Source organism: Dendrobates tinctorius, unplaced genomic scaffold (assembly GCF_039654945.1).
Source record: "Dendrobates tinctorius isolate UK_male_01 unplaced genomic scaffold, ASM3965494v1 ptg000097l, whole genome shotgun sequence".
NCBI classification, from domain to species: Eukaryota; Metazoa; Chordata; class Amphibia; order Anura; family Dendrobatidae; genus Dendrobates; species Dendrobates tinctorius.
The window spans coordinates 12,064,897-12,088,439 of record NW_027361765.1 but is presented as its reverse complement, the minus strand read 5'-3'; the positions used below and the strand labels follow the sequence as shown (position 1 = coordinate 12,088,439).

Genomic DNA, 23,543 nt, shown 5'->3' with positions numbered 1-23,543 from the left:
TGAGGAGGTGGAGTGCAGTGATGCACAAACATTTGAACACCCACGGCCAGAAGAAAGCCACGTTGGGGAAGGGCAATTCATGTCTAAAGAAATGTAGGATAATCATGATGCAAAGTTGCCATCAGGTCAGCCTAAAATCACAACTGAGAAGGAGGATTAGATTGATGAATTGGAAGACAACGTGGTCAATGACGAGCCCGCTGATCCAACCTGGCATGGTGACATGCATAGCAAGCAAAGAGAGATAGATCCACAGCACAAAAACAGGCAAGAAGAGGTAGTGGTTTGACCAGAGGGAGAACTCGCTCAACTGTTCCACAGAGCCCCCCCCACTCAGCTAGATGACAGGCCAAGGGTGCGTTGTTCCCTGTATGGCAGTTTTTTCTGAAAGTCCTTCAGTTAAAGAAACCATAAATTGCAGCATCTGCCATACCAAGCTGAGAAGGGATAAGAACAATGACAATTACAGAAGCACATGACAGCCAAGCACCCCAGTAGGTGAGCAGAATGCCTGGGTACAAAATCTGTGTCTGAGGTTGAAACCACTGCCCCTTCCCCTGTGTTACGGCCTTTTCAATTTGCTGTCCAGGAAGAAGGCGCTGATGCCTCCTGCCAACAACCTGCGGTTGCACAGACACAACAGTCAGCTTCCATGTCCACTTCATTGTCCCAGCGCAGTGCACAGTTCTCCCTGCCCTGCAGAGCTGTTGAAAGGGATAAAAGACCAGACTGATCAGTGGCTCTCCCAGCTGAACTTCGGCCTTCTCAATTTGCTGTCCAGGAAGAAGGCGCTGATGCCTCCTGCCAACAACCTGCGGTTGCACAGACACAACAGTCGGCTTCTATGTCCACTTCATTGTCCCAGCGCAGTGCACAGTTCTCCCTGCCCTGCAGAGCTGTTGAAAGGGATAAAAGACCAGACTGATCAGTGGCTCTCCCAGCTGAACTTCCAAACAGGTCTGGTTGATTGCGATAATGGGGGTAACGTGGTGGTGACTTTAAAGCTTGGCAAGCTGGTACACTCCATGGATGACCCATGTGCTGAACTTGGTTGTACAGCGGTTTTTAAAAACATACCCTGACTTGCTGGACCTACTTGCCATGGTACACCACTTCTGCGCCCATTTCTGAAATTCATCTCAGGCATTTGCTGGTCTGCCTGCGCTGCAGCATCGCTTTAATATAACTCGTCACCGACTGATTTGTGACCTGCCCACACACTGGAATTTTGACCTTTCATACAGGTACTTCTCACAAAATTAGAATATTATCAAACAGTTAATTTATTTCAATTCTTCAATACAAAAAGTGAAACTCACATATTATATAGAGTCATTACAAACAGTGATCTATTTCAAGTGTTTATTTCTGTTTATATTAATGATTATGGCTTACAGCCAATGAAAATCCAAAAGTCATTATCTCAGTAAAGTAGAATAATTAACAAAAAACATCTGCAAAGGCTTCCTAAGCATTTAAAAAAGGTCCCTTATTCTGTTTCAGTAGGCTCCACAATCAAGGGGAAAACTGCTGACTTGACAGATGTCCAGAAAGCAGTCATTGACACACCCCACAAGGAGGGTAAGCCACAAAGGGTCATTGCTAGAGAAGCTGTCTATTCACAGAGTGCTGTATCAAAGCATATTAATGGATACTTGAGTGGAAGGAATAAGAGTGGTAGAAATAGATGTACAAGCAATCGGGATAACCACAGACTTGAAAGGATTGTTACGAAAAGGCTATTCAAAAATTTGGGGGAGATTCACAAGGAGTGGACTGCTGCTGGGGTCATTGCTTCAAAAACCATCACACACAGACGTAGCCAGGATATGGGCAAGTGTCGCTTTTCTTGTGTCAAGCCACTCATGACCAATAGACAATGCCAGAAGCATCTTACCTGGGTCAAGGTTAAAAAGAACTGAACTGTTGCTCAGTGGTCCAAGGTGTTGTTTTCAGATGAAAGTAAATTTTGCATTTCATTTGGAAATCAAGGTCCCAGAGTCTGGAGGAAGAGTGGAGAGACACACATTCCAAGCTGCTTGAGGTCTAGTGTGAAGTCTCCACAGTCAGGAATGGTTTGGGGAGCCATGTCACCTGCTGGTGTAGGTCCACTGTGTTTTATCAAGACCAAAGTCAGCACCGCCATCTACCAGGAAATTTTGCACACTTCATGCTTCCCTTTGCCGACAAGCTTTTTGGAGATGGAAATTTAATTCTCCAGCAGGACTTGGCACTTGTCCACACTGCCAAAACTACCAATACCTGATTTAAAAACAACAGTATCACTGTGCTTGATTGGCCAGCCAACTCGCCTGACCTTAACCCCATAGAGAATCTATGAGGTATTGTCAAGAGGAAAATGAGGGACACCAGACTCAACAATGCAGACAAGCTGAAGGCTGCTATCAAAGCAACCAGGGCTTCCATAACACCTCAGCAGTGCCACAGACTTAGCGCCTCCATGCCACGCTGCATTGATGCAGTAATTGATGCAAAAGGAGCCCCGACCAAGTATTAAGTGCATTTACTGAACATATATTTCAGGAGGCCAACATTTCGGATTATAAAATCATTTTTCAAGCTGGTGTTATAAAGTATTCTAATTTACTGAGATAATGACTTTTGGGTTTTCATTGGCTGTAAACCATAATCATCAACATTAACAGAAATAAACACTTGAAATAGATTACTCTATTTGTAATGACTCTATATAATATATGAGTGTCACTTTTTGTATTGAAGAACTGAAATACATTAACTTTTTTATGATATTCTAATTTTGTGATAAGCACCTGTATGTTGGCAAGGCTTAGTGAGCAGCAGACGGCAGTGTCTAAATTCCAGCTTCTCAATGCCCGTAAGAGTAACACTCAGCCCCCATACACAACTGCCTAGTGGGTGCATCGCTGACATATGTGAGGTTCTTCAAAACTTTGAGAACTGCACCAAGATGGTGAGCGCTGATGATGCTATTGTAAGGAGGAAGACCGGGTTGCAGGTGCCTGCATCATGCTGGGTCCAGAACTGCTGAAACTGCATCCCTTGTTACCTGGGGAAAGAATAGGGGACAGGACAGGCCCCATGACCCGGGAAGAGGGGTTATGACTAAGCCAGGCAGTGAGGAAAAAGCACGCGAAGAAACAGTGAGTTTCCCGCCAGCAGTAACAGAGGCAAAGTGCGTGTGCAGCGTGCTCTGCGGGATGCACAACTGGGCCTTAACAGCACAAGGTTCATACGATGCCAGGATGCTGGTGGAGCCCACCGCATTGACAGGGAGAGAGCCGGGAGCCCTGTTCAGCTAAGCGCCGCACGTCAGCCTAAGAGCCAGGGCAGAGTGCAGGACTGTTCGCCACTGCTCTCCCTACCAAACATTGCCACACCTCTCAACAAGGACCCTGACAGTACTACAGCCTTGTTGCGTTGGCCACAGCCACTGATGAACTAGGGGCTCAGTGGAAGGTACCAGAGACTGACCGCTGCCACCAGAAGACGACCTCCATTGCCTGCAGGACCTCATTGACAAGCACCACGCCAGCCGTTGTTGGTGCTACTGACTTCCAAGCAAAGAAAAGAGCGACCAGAATGGTGACCGGTCTGCAAACCCTGTCTTATGAGGAAAGGTTGCAGGATTTGGGAATGTTTAGTTTGCAAAAGAGAAGACTGAGAGGAGACTTAATAGCTGTCTACAAATATCTAAAGGGCTGTCACATTGTAGAAGGATCAACTTTATTCTCATTTGCACAAGGAAAGACTAGAAGCAATGGGATGAAGCTGAATGGGAGGAGACACAGATTAGATATTAGAAAAAACTTTTTGACAGTTAGAGTGATCAATGAGTGGAACAGGCTGCCACGAGAAGTGGTGAGTTCTCCTTCAATGGAAGTCTTCAAACAGAGGCTGGACAGACATCTAACTAGGATGATTTAGCGAATCCTGCTTTGAGCAGGGGGTTGGACCAGATGGCCCAGGAGGTCCCTTCCAACTCTACGATTCTATGATTCTATGCATCATCTACAGCCTGAGAAACCTCTGACACGATAAGTGTTTGAAAGAACTTCCGTTACCTTGTTCATTAACTCCGTATAGCCTTTACAATGGAACAGTTTATTCCCTCATTTAACTGTTTGTCTCCCTGCAAGGAGTATCCCATTGTTAAATTAAATTGTTAACCCTTGCTCTGCCTCTCGTGCATCACTGCATCCCACAAACTGCTCACACTATTATCAGTGTAACCATCCCGCTGCTCTGACTATTAAAACATTTGTTGCAGAATCTTAAAGAGGAAGCTTTGAATGCTGAGCAGGTGGCTATGGAGCAAGATTTTACAGTAGCTGATGACACACAGCCCAGTCTCAGACAATATTCTCAGGCCACACTGAGTGATGATGAGGAACAGGAGGAGGAAGAGGAGGATGAGGAGGAACAGGAGTTTTTGGCCTGTGCTACAGAGAGTACTTCCAATAACAGCTTCATGTCTGTCTAGCATGGATGGCCTGAAGAGGAGGAGGAGGAGAAGTCGAGGCATCATGAGGAGGAAAGGATGGTTCATGTTTTCATGTTCATCCTGGTGGGGACACTGAAAGTTTGATTTTTTGTAGCCTGCCACACATGGCACAGTTCATGTCCAGATGCCTTTCCCAAGACTCTTGCGTGAAAGACATTTTGTCCACAATGAAATACTGGTTTTGCACCTTTCTTGACCCATGGTGCAAGGAGAAATTTCCTTCTTTCATGTCGGAGGCAGATGTGCCAGTTTCAGTGCATGCATGCCAGAGGGCCGTTATTGAAGAGTTGCTGAAAAGATTACCCTCAGACAACGCTGCTGACAGAGGTACCAGCTCTTTTCACCCACAAGGATTACATGGGAGGGGCACACACACCAGGTGCAACTTGGGGGAGGAATGTCCACCAACTGACTCATATTCATGAATCTGTCACATCAGCAAGGGCTATCTGTGAGTGTAACTATGACAAGGAGGGAGAAGTTGACCAAGATGGAGAAGGAGTACTTAAGTGACATACCAACATCCTTCCTGATTCTTCAGTGCCCTTTACCTATTGGCTGTTCAAGCTTCACACTTGGCCTGACCTCTCCTTGTGTGCCTTAGAGGTGCTGCCATGCCCTGCCGCAACTGTGTTGTCTGAGCGGGTTTTTAGTTCGGCCGATGCAATCATAACGGATAGGCACACACGCCTATCAACGGAAACTGCAGACAGGCTAACTCTTCTAAAATTGAACAAGGGCTGAATTTCCTCCAACTCTGTAAGTACTATGGATGACAGCAACCCAATGTAAATGCAGCCCAAATGTTCTTTTTTTGAAGTTGTCTTAAAGTTCATCCCTTACCACAAAACCCATTTTGTTCTGGAAATCATGTCCTACTCCTCCTGCAACAAGTACTTAGTGGTCATATATGTATACCCCACGTGGGTAATGATTTTAAATTTGTAAACCTTTGTACATTGTCCAATGGTGAAACTTGTACTCCATATCTCTAGCAATTCTAACTGCAAAATTGTGAGGTCACCGTAACGGTCTCTTTCAGTGTGTATGATACAGACTCCTTGGGTAATTTTTGGAAACCTTTGTACATAGTGCAATGGTGAAACTTGTACTCCCTATCTTTAGCAATTATAATAACTGCAAAATTTATTGTGAAGTCACCATCACAGTCTCTTTCAGTGTGTATGATACAGACCCCTTGGATTATTTTTGGAAACCTTTGTACACTGTACAATGGTGAAGCTTGTACTCCCTATCTCTGGCAATTATAACTGCAAAATTTATTGTAAGGTCCCCATCACACTCTCTTTCAGCGTGTATAATACAGACTCTTGGATAATTTTTGGAAACTTGTGTACATTGTGCAATGGTCAAATTTCTACTCTCAATCTCTATATATTCTATTATTATAGTTTTTTTCTTGTGTTGCCCTTTTCACGGTCTCTTTAAGCATGTATATAGGAGCCTGATGTTGATTTTTGGGTCTGCACTTGTACATTGTGGAACATCAATGCATTAATATGCTCCACACACTTCTTCAGGTTTCAGCTTTACACAGAATTATAATATGAGCAATGAAACATGCTCTATCTATATGCTGCTAATTTGAAAATCTTAGGCTACTTTCACACATCAGGTGTGTGGGGTCCGGCGGCGTGCGGCGAAAAGCCGGGCCGCCGGATCCGGCCTGCAGCTGTGACACCGGATGTGTGTGCGGCGAGAGATACGGCTCCGACATTATTTAAAGGAGCCGCAGGACGAGGTGGACAGAGGCAGCCGATGAGAGTCAGCTGCTGAAAGGGAGATGAGGGGAGGGGAGGAGAGGAGAGGATAGGAGAGGGGAGGGTAGAGGGGGGTGGAGAGAGAGAGACATGGGGGGTTAACACTTAGTGTCCAGGCGAGAGAATCTCTCTCTCTCACCCAGACACTGTGAGTGTTAACCCCACAAGTGCCCGGCGAGAAAGATCTCTCACAAGTGTCCGGGTGACAGAGAGAGATCTCTCTCTTGCCGGGCACTTGTGGGGTTAACATTCACAGAGTCCGGGAATGCGCTGTGGAAAAAGCCGGTCCGGCGCTGACAAAAAACATTGCAGGGAACGTTTTTTGCAGATGCCGGACGGCTAATTTATGCCGTGTCCGGCAACAACCGGACACAACGCATAACCATCCGGCACGATGCGTGACCATGAAAGCTTATGGGACAAAACCGGATCCGGTGCTGGATCCGGTTATTAAAAATTTCGCCGCATCGTGCCAGATTACAAAAACCAGATGTGTGAAAGAGGCCTTACCCACACATCCCTTTATAAAGTGAAATTCGGCAGAATACCTCATACGCCATATACTGCTCATATACGCATTACCCCAGTAGGCGGGCGGAATGCCTGGGTAGAAAATCTGTGTCTGAGGGAGAAGCCACTGGCTCTTCCCCTGTGTTACATCTTTCTTAATCTGCTGTCCAGGAAGCAGGTGCTGATGACTCTTGCCCACAACCAGCAGTTGCACATACAGTAACAATATTTAGCAACCACGTCCACTTTTTGTTCCCAGTGCTGTGTTTAGTTTTCCCTTATTAGAATATATGTCTCTCCCCAAATTGTTAGTTAGTTAGGGTATACATATTCGTTACCACTTTACATTGTCCGGTGCTGGACAGAGACCATTCCTGGCTTTTCCAGGCTCCTAAATGAGACTTGTGTCTCTTTATTAAACTGTCGCTTCCCTTAAATTTTCTAAATTTTGGTAAAAAAAAAATGGTGGTGGGGTATTGGCCAGTTTCTGTACATTTTAAGCAGGTCTAAGAGACTAGGTTAATATGCTCCACAGACCTATTCAGGTCGCAGCCTGAAACATGGTCATTGTCATGCTAAGATCTTTACCTGTTCTCTGTAGCACTGCCTGTCACTCCACAGACCTTATCACTCTCTGAGACAAATCTTGTAATTACTTTGCTGTTGCTCAAAACCATGCAAAAGATACATTCTGCCTGGTTGGGTAATTTCCAGAAGAAATGCATAGGCTTGTGCAGATTGGTCAATGGCACTCCTGTCTCTTTCCCTTGAGGAGGCTGCTTTAAAGTAAAATGAGGTTTGTACATGTTCCTGAGATTTCTTTCTGGCCTGACAGACTGACCACAATACAGGCCCTCACTTGCATACACTGTGTTCACAGTTTAATTCAAATGCTTTTGACGTCTGGTATATACCAATTTACTGATATTGATCATACAGCTCCCTCAACTGCTGTATTATATTCACATTACAGTGGCTTCTTCCATTATGACAGTTGTTCCATTGGGATCTGGTGGCCAAAATAAACTGTGGAGCTCACTAAACTCAGGTTTCATGGCACCTGCTGGACCTCTAAAAATGTGAAGCGAGGGCCACATAATGACATGGCAGTGGACGTGGTGGTGGTGATGGTGGGCAAAGCCCAAAATTCAAATGGGCATGTTTTAGCTGGCATTGTAAAGTGCTGGGGAATATGTGATATACTCTCTAGTGAACAATTTTGAATGAAGGCGGGACCTCCCAAATGTAGGAGTGAGATCCCTCCCAAATGTGTGATGCAGGGCCACCTAGGGGCCCTTCCCAAACTCAGGTTTCACGGCACATGCTAGCCATCTGAAAATGTTAAGCGAGGGCTCAATAATGATATGGCAGTGGACGTGGTCGTGGTGGCGGGCAAAGCCCAAAATTTGAATGGGCATGTTTTAGCTGGCATTGCAAAGTGCTGGGAAATATGCATTCCACTACTGTACATAGCGAACAATTTTCAATGAGGGAGGGACCTCCCAAATGTAGGAATGAGTCCTCCCAAAAGTATAATACAGGGCCACCTGAGGGTCTCTCGCAAACTCAGGTTTCTCAGCACCTGCTGACCCTCTGAAAATGTCAAGCTAGGGCAGCGTAATGACATGGCGGTGGATGTGGTGGTTGTGGTGGGCGAAGCCTAAAATTCAAATGGGAATGTTTTAGCTTGCATTGTAAAGTGCTGGGGAATATGTATTCCGCTATCTAGCTAACAATTGTGAATGAAGGAGGGACCTCCCAAATGTAGGAGTGAGAGCTAAAAATGTCACCCACCTCTAGATTCTGAAAAATGGAGATGCTTCGGGTCTCGGAAAATGGCAACATGCTTTTTTTTTTTTTTTTTTTTTTACAAATTTTGGAATTTTTTTTCTCCACTTAAATAAAAAAGAACCTAGACATGTTTGATGACTGTGAACTCATAATGACATGGAGAATCATAATGGCAGAGCAGTTTTACATTTAGTGAACATGGTAAAAAAATAAAAAAAACAATTTTGGAATTGCTTTTTTTTTGCAATTTCACCATATTTGGAATTTTTTTTTCCCTGATTTCCAGTATTTGATATGGCAAAATCATTGGTACCATTCAAAAGTACAAATCGTCCTGCAAAAAAACAAGCCCTCACATGGCCATATTGACAGAAAAATGAAAAAGCTATGGCAGTGGGAAGAAGGGAGCAAAAAAATGGAAACGCATAAACAGAGATACCCCTGGTCCTTAAGAGGTTAAAGTGAAGAAACACTAACAAACTGCATACTGCATGTCAATATGGTGGACCCAACTCTATTGCATTTCTACTGCAATAGCTACTTCAGAAGAAATGTATGGTCATCAAGGCTTTCCCTGGGTATTACAGCAGATCAGCCATGGTTTCTTATCAGCTAATCAGAATTTTAGCTTTAACTTAAAAAAAAAAAAAGTCTTGATGAATCAGCTACTTTAAAATGATGAATTTCGGATAAATGTTTGACCTCTTTGCCTGCCAGTGCCATCTAAATCTCCACAGAAGAAATCCACTCACAGAATAAAATGCAACCCCCTCATAGAATATAATGCAGCCCCCTTATAGGGTATAATGCAGCCCCTACATAGAATATAATGCAGCTCCCCTCATATAGTATCATGCAGCCCCCTCAGATAGTGTAACGCAGCCCCCCCGTATAGTATAATGCAGGCCCCCACAGAATATAGTGTAGACTCTCATAGAGTATAATTTAGCCCCCTCCATTGAATATAATTCAGCCCCACAGTATTATGGCCACTTACATATACATTAAAAAAACACAATACTCACCTCTTCTCCTCGATCCCACGCAGGTCCCGGCTCTGCTCCGGTCTCAGCAGTTGCGCTGCCATCTGCCCAGAAAACAGAATGGTGCGCAATGAAGTGACATCAACGTGCACCCGCTGTGTCAGAGGCAGAGGGGAATGATGGGGGAAGGGAGCATAATCTGACAGTTGAATGCGGCACGCGCTGGGGTGTGATGCTGGTGTCGGTTGGGCCCCCCTGACTCACAGGCCCCATAGCGGCCGTGTGGCGTGCGTGGTGTGCAGCTACTAGCATGCCACTGGCTGGGGGCCTCTGAGGGAGCCGAGGCCCTAGTCTGCCTGACCCTAATGCCGCTATTTCAGGAACTGGCGGCTGTGGCTAACACTGCCTGCTATTAAAGTGAAATGAATATTCACTGCTCCCCATGCCCAGGCTTTAGCCTGCCTTATATCACCCACTGTTCCACTGGTGCTGCTTTGTTGGTGCCAAATGGGCCCCCTTGACTCACGGGCCCCATAGAAGCTGCATGGTGTGCCGCTATTAGCAACACACCACTGGCTGGGGGCCCTTGGGGCAGCAGGGGCCCTAGGCCAGCAGATGTCTGTGCCTGGTCCCACTGAAGAATCCTCCGGTTCTCCAGTGGGTCAATCCGACCCTGTTTGCAATGTAATAACTTCTCTATGGTGTTGTTTGTGGAATAACATACCTAGATTTCTGCAAATAAAAGCTCTGTTTCTATTTCCATAAAAAAAAATCTTATATATATGTAAGACACTAAACATGAGTAAACTATGCAGTAATGATCAGTTATACCTAGACATGTTCTTTCATCTGCACAGACAGTGCAGTGGGCTGGACAGTGCTTACAGATACCCTGGTCATCAAGATAATATCTCACTGAGCAGTTAGGAAGGCATTTATTATTCTCCAAATATAGGCCCTCCACACAGGACAAGCAATTTCCTTTGCTCCCCTCACACGTCCAGCAGGAACCCTCACATGTTTCACATGAGCCTTCAATGTTTTCATAGTAACCTCTATAAGAAATGAAAGAAATATCAAACTTCTGTAATAGAGATCACTGTAGGACAAAATATATTCAAGAAAATTAAATTATCCATTAGCAAACACTGAATCCTGCAAAATATTACTAATGTGGCCAGGTATTGGTAAGTAGGCAATTTTTTTCTGTTTTTGGTGCACAAATAGAGTGAAAAAGCTCAGCAGGATCTAGAAAAATATTTTAACAGTGACTGTCTTACATTATCGTGCCTCCCGGCATTGCCTACATGCCTTCCTTTACACTTGTTTTTCGAATAAACTTAATTTTCTTTTAATTTTTCTTGTGTAGTGGCTTGCAAAAGTATTCTCCCTCCCTTGGCATTTCTTTAAGCTTTTCTATCTCACAACATGGAATTTCACTATTTTGCATCAGTTCATGTAAAGAACATGCCTACAATTGTGAACATTTGGTTTTCTTCTTCTTGTGAAGCAAGCAAACAACAAATAGGACAAAATAACTGAAAACCTCAGTGTGTATAACTATTCAACTCCCTAAATTCAGTACTTTGTAGAGCCTCTTTTTGCAGCAATTACAGCTGCAAGCAGGCTCGGACTTGCCCATAGGGTAACAAGGGAATCCCCCGGTGTGTCCCTGTGCAGATCTGGGCCCCTAACCCCACTGTATGGGCAGTACTTGGCATTATTCACTTGATTTACTCTGTACAGAAAAAAAAGCATATCATTCATTTACCATATTACCCAGTGTACAATTATATAGAGATACAGCTAAATTTGTGAACGAGGGTAGTGTATTATTTACAGTATATGCAGGTGAAAAGTGGGCCTCCAAAGTCAATGTTACTGGTGGGCCCTTAGCACCCCAGTCCGACACTGGCTGCAAGTCACCTTTTCCCCTTCATCAAGTCATAACTGCTCCAGCTGCTTCAAGATAGTTGATTTCCTCTGGCAAAGAGCAATCTAAAAGTCTGACCACTTATTCTCAATTGGATTAAGAACTAGGCTTTGACTAGACCACTCCAAAATATTTACATGTTTCTCCTTAAACCACACAAGTGTTCCTTTAGCAGTATGTGTTCTGTCTCCAACATCTAATTCATAATCCTCGATTATCTGCTTGCTAATGTTTTCATTGTTTCTGGCTCCCTCTAGTGACCAGAGTCATAACCGCAGTGTAATTGTGTTTTACTTTCACTTTGCTTGTACTTTTCCCTCCGTTGCAGTGCATTCTGGTAAGCTTTTGCAGTGCATTCTGTTATGGTTGCAATGCATCCTAGTAGCCTTTGCAAAGGATTATGGTTAGTGCAGCCTCCATTTCCCTCCAGTTCTCCATTTTCCTTCTGCCTGCATTCAGGAAGCATCTCATTTCTCTTCTCCCCTTGTGATAGCATCACTGGTATGTATTTATGCTTCCTGCATCTAATTCCTGTCTCATATTAGCCTGCTTAGTTAGTTCTCCCCTGGTTAGCTGTTAGTGCAGATGTTGATTTATATTATATTATGTATATAAGAATTTCTGATGTACCCTGTATTGACTGAGTGTATATGTATGTTTTACTTGTAGTTTCACCGCGACAATATACCATCACGTTCAATGAAGCACAGTTTCAACCTACAGACTCCTTATTGGACCCCGGTATAGCGGTTTAGCGGTTTAGCTGCCTGTATAAGCTGCAATGACGTCTGTCTCATTCAGTGAGGACAGAACAGTGAAACAGAGGCCATCCAGCCAGTGGGAACTCAGAGAAAGGACAGCCTTCCATCCTGCAGGGGCCAGTGAAACAGTGGCCATCCAGCTAGTGGAATTCAGGGAAAAGACAGCCTTCCATCCAGTTTGCAGGAACTAGTGAAATTGCAGCCATTCGCCTACTGAGATTTAAGTCACCGGCTACACAGAGACTTAACACAGCTACAGCAATCTGTCATGATCTGAAGTGATCTGACAGTTTTAAATCACTGGGTGAACTTTTTTTACTTTGGAAAGTTCCAAGGTGTCTTGACTGTCCCCGGTGGTGGTTTTGATATTGCACTTTAGGTTTTGTGCACTTAATCATGTATCAGGTGTTACACCCTATAAAGGTGTGCTAGAGGTGTGCAATCACTGGCTGTAATATTGTGAGTTTGTGTTCACTCTGTTTTTGGAGAGCCTGGATAAAGGATGGAGCTGGTGAGGAGTCCTGCGCGGCTTAGCCAGGGGGGACGTGTTGCAGCTATGGTGTCTGGACGAAGGGCTGGCATGGCGTGGTGGGGTCGCAGTGATGGTGTCAGCGGGAAGTGTCTGCATGGGCTGGTGGAGTGGCGACTATGGAGAGTGGCACTCACCATGTGGGACTTGGCCGCTGAGCTGGACTCAAGCATGCTCGACTTCGTGTCAGCAGCTGAACTCATCCTTGGGACTCTGGTTCTAAGCAGCTGCAACTGGTGTTGGACTCTGCTCCAAGGTTGCACTAAGGTGAAGGATCCTGTTATGGTGATGGATCCGGGTGGAGGAGAAGATGCACTCAGGTGGAGGGCTCTGTTGCTAGGAGCGCACGCAACAGAGCAAAGCTAAGTGGTGTTTCCCCTGTATTGTCTCTTTCCTCATGTGTGTTATTAGTGCAGTGGTGGGATTAGTCTCCGCACCGACCCATTCCCTAGTGAGGGTTTAGGGTCAGGGTGAGCAAGGGCGTTAAGGTACGCGTGCGGCGCCCGGTGCGAAACCGGCATAGGGAATGTTAGGAGTGCAGGGACACTGGCTCAGGGGAGCTCAGGAGGTCTCCAATTCCCTTTTCCCTATAGCAGGGCCCACCATTGTTAAAGTTACCCAGGTTCCCCCCTTTATTATTCAAATGCGCCTTACTGGAGGCGGTGTTTCCAGATATTGTATGTATAACGTGTAATACCTAAATTCGCCAGGTGGAGGCGGCGTATCCACCTGCACGTTTTTATTATTTAAATGCGCCCCACTGGAGGCGGTGTATCCAGGGTCACGTGTGTTATGGGTCCGCCTTGCGGTAACATCTGCGTCCTGACACACGTGACCATGACACAATCTCTGCACAGTCAAGCATCCCCCCAAGACACCATGTCTCACAAATCGCACAGGACAAAATCTGTTACTTCCGTCTCCTCAAAGACTGTATCCATTAGCAGCTCGGTCGCCATTGCCCGAGCAAATGCTGAAATGCTGAAGCTGCCAAAATGCAAGCAAGCTTTGCTGTAGAAGACATGGAACTTAAATTAGAGAAAGCACACCTAGAAGACCAAGAATGAAGGTCACGCATAGAGAGAGAGGATCAAGAGAAAAGGTTATGCCTAGAAAGAGAGAAGTCACGCTTAGAAAGAGATGAGCAAGAGAGAAGGTTATGCGTAGAAAGAGATGAGCAAGAGAGCAAGACACAGTTAGAGAAAACACACGTGAATGCCGCCTTAGAGAGCCTAGCAGTGAAAAGAGAAGCTGCCGCAGCCCTAGCTGAAGTAGAATTGCTAGAAGCCGCACAAAACCCTGAGCTGCATAGCCGAAGCAGTACGTCAAGTCTGAAGTTGCCATTGCAAAAAATCACCACAACGCACATCTCAGTATGTTAATGAACTTCCTGATCCAAACTATAACCAAGAACACAACATCTCCAGTGAAGCGAGTGAGTCATCATGAGGCTCAGCTCCGGGAAAACGTGGAGCAAAACAACTCTGCTAATGACTACCTTGCCCTTCACCAGGTAACCAATGTGAATCACTTTGTGGACACACCGCATGTTAGACCTGGCGCCACCCTGAGGATACTAACAGGTATGAACGCACCTCACATCACTATCAGGGTGACCCATTACCAGTATACTCTGCTAACAACCTCTTCACAACAGAATTTGCTGTTCTTCACACGACGTGAACTGGTTGCCAAGGGACTCATGAAATTCACTGACCAAGCTGAAGGTTACAGAGCTTGGAAAGCTTCCTTCCAAAATGTCACTAGAGACTTGGGGCTACAACACAGGGAAGAGATAATGTGATAATGTGTGCAAACTGTAAAGCACTGTGGATTATGTTAGCGCTATATAAAAATAAAGATTATTATTATTATTATTATTATTAAGAGATAGACCTCAGTCAAATACCTTGGAGAAGAGTCAGTCAAATACACAGTATGGTGAAGCAACAAAAAAAAGCAGTCAATAGGAGCGCTAAAGGAGAGGCAGAAACCAGAAAAAGGGTAAAAAAACTCAGCTTTTATTCTTCCTCCAATACCCACAACGCGTTTCTACGGTCACAGCCGTCTTCCTCAGGTGGAATGGAGGAAGCATCAATTATTACAGCCTTTATACACCTATGCGACCTCCCCTTGATGTTGCGTGTTAACCCTTACATCCCCAATAAAAACATTGTGAAAAAATATTCGTTAAACAATCATTATACATTTTGCATGTTACACACAGTAAGGATCAGAGACATTAATATAAACCACCCTGAAATCAGCCTCAAAGAGATCTGGAAGAGGCTGGATGAGTGTTACGGCTCAGCAGAGATAATAGAGAGAGCCTTGTTCAAAAGAATCGATGACTCTCCTAAAATATCTCACAAAGGTCTCCAGAAACTTAGAGAACTAAGTGACCTGCTAAAGGAAGTCCTAGTTGCCAAATGTGAAGGTGACCTGCAAGGACTTGCATTCCTTGACACAGCCATAGGTGTTAACCCTATAGTCCAAAAGTTGCCCTACAATCTACAGGAGAGGTGGCTCACACATGGTTCAACCTATAAACACAAACACAGCGTTCCATTCCCTCCATTGTCCGTTTTTGTAGACTTTATACACAAACAAGCGACAATTAGAAACGATCCTAGCTTTGATTTTGCAATGTCATATGCCACACCGTCACCAGCTGCAAATCCATGTAGAACATCTGTGGCAGTACACAAGACTTATGTTTCTTCTCCAAGTTCCAATTACAGGTCTGCTGGCTGCTGCCAATCAGAGACAAAGGTACAAGAACCTGACAAGCAGTGCTCGCTCCATCAAAAGCCTCATCCTCTCCTGAAATGCAGAGCCTTCAGGGGAAAATCTATGCCAGATCAAAGAAGCTTCCTGAAAGAGAACAGTATCTGCTACAAGTGCTGCTCATCAACCACTCATCTCGCCAAGGATTGTAACGTCAGTGTAAAATGCACAGAGTGTGGCACCACAGTTCATAACACTGCTCTACACACTGGCCCAGCTCCATGAAGTGCACAAAACACGCCAGCTGACAGTGAGCATGGCGGGGAGGAAAAGAACACTGATGCAGCAGGAACAATAGACAGTAGGTCCTGTTCAAAAAAATGCCTCTTCAGAGTGTACCCAAAGGGTCATAGAGACAAAGCTGTAAGACTGTATGCTATCTTGGATGATCAAAGTAATCAATCCTTGGCTAGATCAACATTATTTGACCTATTCAACATCAAAGGATCAAGCACTCCCTACTTATTAAAGACGTGTGCAGGTACTATGACAACAGCAGGCATAAAAGCCACTGACTACCAAATTGAGTAATTAGACGGACAATTCTTCCTACCACTACCTACAATCATCGAGTTTAACCAGATCTCAGACAATAGATCTGAAATACCTACGCCAGATGTGGCAATCCATCATGACCACTTGAAACACATAGCATACCTTCTACCAGAACTCGACCATCAGGCACAGATAATACTGCTGTTGGGAAGAGATATACTACAGGTTCATAAAGTGAGAAGTCATATCAATGAACTCCACAATGCTCCCTATGCCCAAAAGCTAGACCTAGGTTGGGTCATAATAGGAAATATATGCTTGGGACATATGCATGTCCCTTCTTCTGTGACAAGTATGCTGACAAATACATTGGCGAAAGGACGCCCATCTCTGTTTCAACCTTGCAACAACGAGTTCCATGTCAAGGAACTACCACACAGCATCCAACTACCCAATCATTTAATAGACTTTACTCATGAAAGCAGGATGGTGTCAGGAAGCTATGAGGATCAGTTGGGGTGCACAGTCTTCCAGAGAACTAAGCAAGACAACCAAGTAGCAATGTCGGTAGAGGACAAGTTGTTCTTAGAGGTAATGGACAAGGGACTTGTAAAAGATGAGACCAACAGCTGAGTCGCACCTCTTCCCTTCAGAACCCACAGAACACGTCTACCGAACAACAGAAATCAGGCATTAAAACGTTTCTCCTCTCTCAAACATAATCTGCAAAAGAAACCAGAGATGAGAGATCACTTTTTCTTCTTCATGTCAAAGATTTTCAAAAACTGCCATGCAGAGCTAGCTTCCACTCTCAGAGACTCTGAAGAATGCTGGTTCCTACCAATGTTTGGAGTTTACTACCCTAAGAAACCGGGCCAGATTAGAGTGGTGTTTGACTCCAGTGCTAAGTTTGATGATATCTCCCTGAATGATGTTCTACTGACAGGACCAGACCTCAATAACAAACTGCTGGGAGTACTTATGCGCTTCCGTAAGGATTCCATTGCTTTCATCGCTGACATCCAGCAAATGTTCCATTGTTTCCTTGTGAGAGAGAGAGACAGGAACTTCCTAAGATTCTTCTGGTACAGAGACAATGATCCTACTAAAGAAGTCACAGAGTATCGCATGAGAGTGCACATCTTTGGCAATAGTCCTTCACCTGCAGTCGCCATTTATGGACTCAAAAGGTCGGCTCAAGAAGGAGAAACAGAATAAGGATCAGATGTCAGACAATTCATAGAAAAAGACTTTTATGTTGATGACTGTCTGAAAGCCATGCCTTCAAATGATAAGAAAATGGAAAATGGTCTTAGGAGTGCAGGAAAGACTCAGACAAGAGATGGGTTTAAACCACAACGCGTTTCGACGGAGGATCCATCTTCATCAGGTGATCCTCCATCGAAACACGTTGTGGTTGGGTCAATCTGGTGGATACTCACTTTGCCAGACTCATGGCCTGAGGTGTAGGACCCCGGCCAAACACCTAGGCGTCCAGGCCATTGACTCTCTCCCACTGAGCCAGGGGAGGTTGACCCAAGTCAGGTAAAATATACATCAGCGTACAGGGACTCATCATGTAGAGTCCCTGTCACGCTACGTCTTGGGGGGAAAGCCATCACCTATTGTTTTAGGCCTCCCTTGGTTAGAAAAACACAACCCGGTCATAGATTGGCGGTCTAGGGAAGTAGTCAGCTGGGATCAGTCGTGTGAGGGCTGCTGCCTGGGGGATACTTTGTATGCCATCTTTCTACAGCCGCCCCCTTCTACTCCAGTGGGGGCAGCAGAGGTGCTGCCAGCGAGTAGGGGCAAGTCTCAACCCTCACCATTAGCCAACCCTGAGAGGCGGAGTCCTTGTAGGAGGAGGGGTCAGAGGAGGTTGATGACTCCTGAGCACTGTGGGGGTGTGATTGTGACGACACAGGGGGACGCCTCTGTTGTCGGTTCTGTGAAGAGTTCACCATCTTGTGGCAAACGTGTGCATGGAAATAAACATTCTGGTCCAGACCTGTGTACGAATGAGTACATATGGGTGTCCACCAAAAACATCTGGTGGAAGTGTGCTGCAGGGGTCTGGAGTTCTCGGGTGATCGGGTCGTATCAGGTGTCTGCCATCCTCGGCCCGGGGACTAACCAGCTGGAGCTACACCCAATAATGCCCATACACAACTCATTCCCCAGGTCGGCGCTCTGGAGATTTGTGATGCCTCCGGAGCATACATTGCCACTTCCATCTGTCCACGTTTGCCATAAACCTGAGAGTCAGGTAGTTGCTGAAGTGAACTCTAGTGGATCTAGGCATCCTCACTGTAGGTGGTTTTCCAGTGAGATGCGGTGTTGAGGATCCAGAGGCCCCTCATTGAAGGAGGGGTACTGTCACGATCCATTTTCGGATCTGTGGCAGAGTCTGGACTCTCTTATATGAACCTTTTTCCTTTCTGGCCTCGGGGGTTAATATGGAGTTTTGCCCCCCGGTGGCCGCTGGTGTTACTACATGTTTAATTAGTCAGCAGGTGGTGACCTCCACCCTCCTTCCTATAAAAGGTCATCAGCTACTGCTGCTCCCTGTCTGTTGGTAATACTGGTCCTTTGTTAGCCAACCTTTGAGAAGAGAGGAGCTATCTGGAGCAGTGCTTTTTGCAGCCTATCTGGAGCAGTGGTATTTCTGCTGAAAGCTGAGTTCGGGTGCCGTACTCTGCTGCCTCAGGAGCATTCTCAGCAGAGAAAGCTAAGTTGTTTGTTCTTCCCTGTCTGTTATTTTTCCTTGTGTTTTACTAGTACAGCGGTGAGGACCAGTTTCCGCACTTGCCAGTTCCCTAGTAAGGGATAGGTGCAGGGCAAGTGAGGGACTAAGGTATCCTGGTCGGCGACAGGTTGAAAGAACCTGTATAGGGAACGTGAGGAGAGTTTTGGGCTCTTCCTTAGGAGAGTGCAGGGGGTGTCCACTTCCCTGTTCCCTATTATAGCATTGTAATTGTTTCTCCAGTTTCCCCTTTTCTGTCTTGTGGTTTTGTGACCTATCGATCGTCGGGTCACGTCACGCAGAGCCAGACATACCATGACAATACCGTGACAATCACGTTTAATAAAGCACAGATTCAACCTACAGTCTCCTTATTGGACCCCGGTATAGCGGTTTAGGTGCCTGTATAAGCTGCAATGATGTCTGTCTCATTCAGTGAGGACAGAACAGTATGTTTTGGGTCATTATCTTGTTGGAAGGTGAACCTCCGTACCAGTCTCAAATCACTGACAGACTGAAATAGGTTTTGTTCAAGAATATCTCTGTATTTTGCTCCATCCATCTTCCCCTCCACTTGTACCATTTTCCCTGTCCTTGCAACCGAAACACAGCCCCACAGCATGATGTTGCCACCACCATGTTTCACTGTAGGAATGGTGATCTTGGGGTGATGAGCTGAGATGTTTGGCACCAGATATAGATTTTACCTTGGTGGTCAAAAATTTCAATTTGGTCTCATCTGACCACAGCACCTTGTTCCATACATTTGTATGTCTTTTGGCAAACTCAAAACAAGCCTTACAATTTTTGTGTGTAATAAAGGCTTTTTCTGGCCACTCTTGGGTAAAGGCCATATCAAAGGAGTGCATGGCTTATTGTGATGTTATGGATAGATACTTCAGTCTCTGCTTAGGAACTCTGCAGCTCTTTTGTTTTGGTACCATGTTCTTTCCATTTCATGATAATGGCTTTGATGGTGCTCTGGGGGATTATCAAAGATTGTGATTTTTTTTTTTCTATAACTCAACCCTGACTTGTACTTCTCAACAACTGTTCATGACTTGTTTGGAGATCTCCTTGGTCTTCATGGTGTTGTTTGGTGAGATGTGCCCCTTGCTTAATGATGTTGTAGCCTCTTTGGCCTTTCAGAAAAAGTTTGTATATACTGACAGACCATGTGTCACTTAGATTGCATACAGGTGGATATCCTTTCACTAAGCATGTAACTTATGAAGGCAATTACTTTCACCAGAAATTTTTAGGGGCTTGATCACAAAAAGGGTGAATACATATGCACATGTCAATGTTTAGTTATTTTATCACATAAATTTAATTTATGTCTATATTTTTGTCACTTCACTTGATCAACTTAGGTTATTTAGTGCTGATGCATCACACAAAAATTGGGTTAAAAAAAAATTTAAACACAGGTTGTAGCGTAAAAAAAAGGTAAACACCAAGAGATTGAATACTTTTGCAAGCCACTATATACATGGCCAAAATTTTCAATACATTTTGATTTATTCAGTATTGAGTATGAGCACCACATGCAGAAATACAGGTGCTTCTCACAAAATTAGAATATCATCAAAATTATTTTATTTCAGTTCTTCAAAGAAAAAAGTGAAACTCATTATATAGAGTCATTACAAACAGAGTGATCTATTTCAAGTGTTTATTTATATTAATGATGATTATGGCTTACAGCCAATGAAAACCCAAAAGTCATTATCTCAGTAAATTAGAATACTTTATAACACCAGCTTGAAAAATGATTTTAAAATCTGAAATGTTGGCCTGCTGATATGCATGTCCAGTAAATGCACTCAGTACTTGGTCGGGGCTCTTTTTGCATCAATAACTGCTTGAATGCGGCGTGGCATGGAGGCAATCAGTCTGTGGCACTGCTGAGGTGTTGTGGAAGCCCAGGTTGCTTTGATAGCAGCCTTCAGCTTGTCTGCATTGTTGGGTCTGGTGTCTCTCATCTTCCCCTTGACAATACCCCATAGACTCTTTATGAGGTTAAGGTCAGGTGAGATTGCTGGCCAGTCAAGCACAGTGATACTGTTGTTTTTAAACCTTGTATTGGTAGTTTTGGCAGTGCAGACAGATGTCATGTCCTGCTGAAGAATGAAGTTTCCACCTCCAAAAAGCTTGTTGGCAGGGGGAAGCATGAAGTGCTCTAAAATTTCCTGCTAGATGGCTGTGCTGACTTTGGTCTTAATAAAACACAGTGGACCTACACCAGCAGATGACATGGCTCCCCAAACCATCACTGATTGTGGAAACTTCACAATAGACCTCAAGCAGATTGGATTGGGTGCTTCTCAATTCTTCCGCTGGATTCTGGGACCTAGATTTCCAAATGAAATACAAAATTTACTTTCATCTGAAAACAACACCTTGGACCACTGAGCAACAGTTAAGTTCTTTTTCTCCTTGACCAAGGTAAGATATTTGTGGCGTTATCTATTGGTCATGAGTGGCTTGACACAAGAAATGTGACCCATGTAGCCCATGTCCTGGATACGTCTGTGTGTGTTGGCTCTTGAAGCAATGCCTCCAGCAGTACACTCCTTGTGAACCTCCGCAAAATTTTTGAATGGCCCTTTCTTAACAATCCGTTTAAGGCTGTGGTTATTCCACTGGCTTGTGCACCTATTTCTACCACACTTTTCCTTCCACTCAACTTTCCATTAATATGCTTGGATACAGTACACTGTGAACAGCCAGCTTCTCTATCAATGACATTTTGTGGCTTACCCTCCTTGTGGAGCGTGTCAGTGACTGCCTTCTGGACATCTGTCAAGTCAGCAGTCTTCCTCATGATTATGGTGCCTACTGAAACAGACTGTAAGGGAAGTTTTTAAACGCTTAGGAAGCCTTTGCAGGTTTTTTTTTATAATTGTTCTAATTTACTGAGATAATGACTTTTGGGTTTTCAGCGGCTGTATTCTAATTTTGTGAGAAGCACCTGTACATGTACTGACAGCCTTGGTTGTTATCAATGAGGTTATTAATGATTGCCTAAGGAATGTGCTGCCATGTTGTATGCACTTTGCTACCCAAATCATCAAGCAAATCCACCATTGGCAGCTCCCTTTGCTAGTAATGAAACCAGTGGTATGGCCATTACACCAAAGTGTCACAGGATCTGTTTTTCAACATGACAATAACAGCCCCGCATGTTGTTCATACTATTGTGAGCAGCCTGCATGGCCTAAACATGTCGCCATGGCCTGTAGCGTCTCCAGACTTGTGTTTTTTTTTTTTTAGCATATCTGGGATATCACTGTTCCACAATTGCAAAGAGCTGACAGCAGTTAATCCTGATGATTTGCATACCAAAGTGCATTCAAGGTAGCAAAGCATAACCTCACTGATAACATGCCAAGACATGTACATTCAGGGATTTCTGTGTGTGACCCTTATATTTAATGCTGAATAAATTGAGATGCTTTGAAAATGTTGTTTCCATTTTTTCATGATTTTCTATATCATTAACATGTCTATCACTCCTGTGATTTCCATAACTCCATGACTTTTCCTAGTTGGCATTGCAATTTCTATGTTGAAGAGTGTAAAATTCTGCGATATTCATTACGTGATTACTGTATTCATAATAGTTGTGTTTCAATGTTGAGGAAGGTATATACAGTGGATATAAAAAGTCTACACACTAATAATAAATTGCTAGGTTTTTGTCATGGAAAATAAGCACACCAGGAACCTTTTCACCTTTAATGTGATTTATAATCTGTACAATTCAATTGAAAAAAAAACTAAAATATTTTACGATGGAAAAAGAAAAATAAAGACTTAAAATTATATTGCTCCATAAATTGGCACATCCTTAAACTAATACATTTATACCCATCAGTACATAGAAAGCTGAATAACTTTGTAAATACATCAGTGTATAAACTATTCTTTTATTTGATCAATCCCCATTCAATTCTAGGGATTGGCGAATCCGAACAGTAAAGTTCAGCGTCTGTAGCAAACACCTACTGTTTGGGCACGGACACCGCACACGGACTTCACCAGGAAGTCCGTGTTACTATTAGGGTTCGGCTCCCCGAACACCGGGTGGTTGTCGTGCTGTCATGTGCACAATAGCGTGGTATATATTGCTTCTGATTGGCTGTAAAATCATCACTGCTTCTCAGACAGCTGTGGTTCCCACTTGCTGCTTATTGTTAGATATTTTTTTACAGCAGAGTATTTTTTCACATTTGTTGTACTGTGTTTCTCTGTGTTTCAGTCTCCGGGTGGTGTGAATACTGTCCTACGGACTTATTCACTGTGTTCATGGCCCATATGTTTTGTATTCAACTGGTTTCTTACTTTTGCAAGTTTTTGGGAGGTCTCCACCCCTCTCTTGTGGGCCATGCACATATATCTTACACAACGTGTCTACATCAGACATTGCCTTTCTGAATCCTGCTCATATAGGTACTATTCACATGGTCAGGCTTTAAAGGGAAGGTGCCGCAATTTTATAGAATTTGCAAAAAAAGAGTAAGTAACAAAACATGTTGTTTCAGCAAATGTACTAACCAGGATTTCTGGTTTGTTTGTAATAATGTTTTAATGTAGCCACTGGGTGCTGCCATCTTTATTTGCAGATATGTGGAGGACTCATACAGTCTGCAAATATGGCCGTCCCTGGACATAGGAGACTGCGGACGGTTCCCGACCCCACATTGCAGCCTCATTAGCAGTG

At 44.3% G+C, this 23,543-nt stretch overlaps 1 protein-coding gene across 1 annotated transcript in view; it reads right to left on the bottom strand.

Moving 5' to 3' along the window:
• The window catches only part of LOC141098915 (cysteine repeat modular protein 2-like), a 408,915-nt gene that overhangs the window by 178,792 nt on the left and 206,580 nt on the right, over nucleotides 1-23,543 (bottom strand). Inside the window, exon 9 of the mRNA XM_073586906.1 lies at nucleotides 10,401-10,624. Coding sequence (XP_073443007.1) covers nucleotides 10,401-10,624 — 224 coding nt within the window. The remainder of the gene's footprint in view (nucleotides 1-10,400; nucleotides 10,625-23,543) is intronic.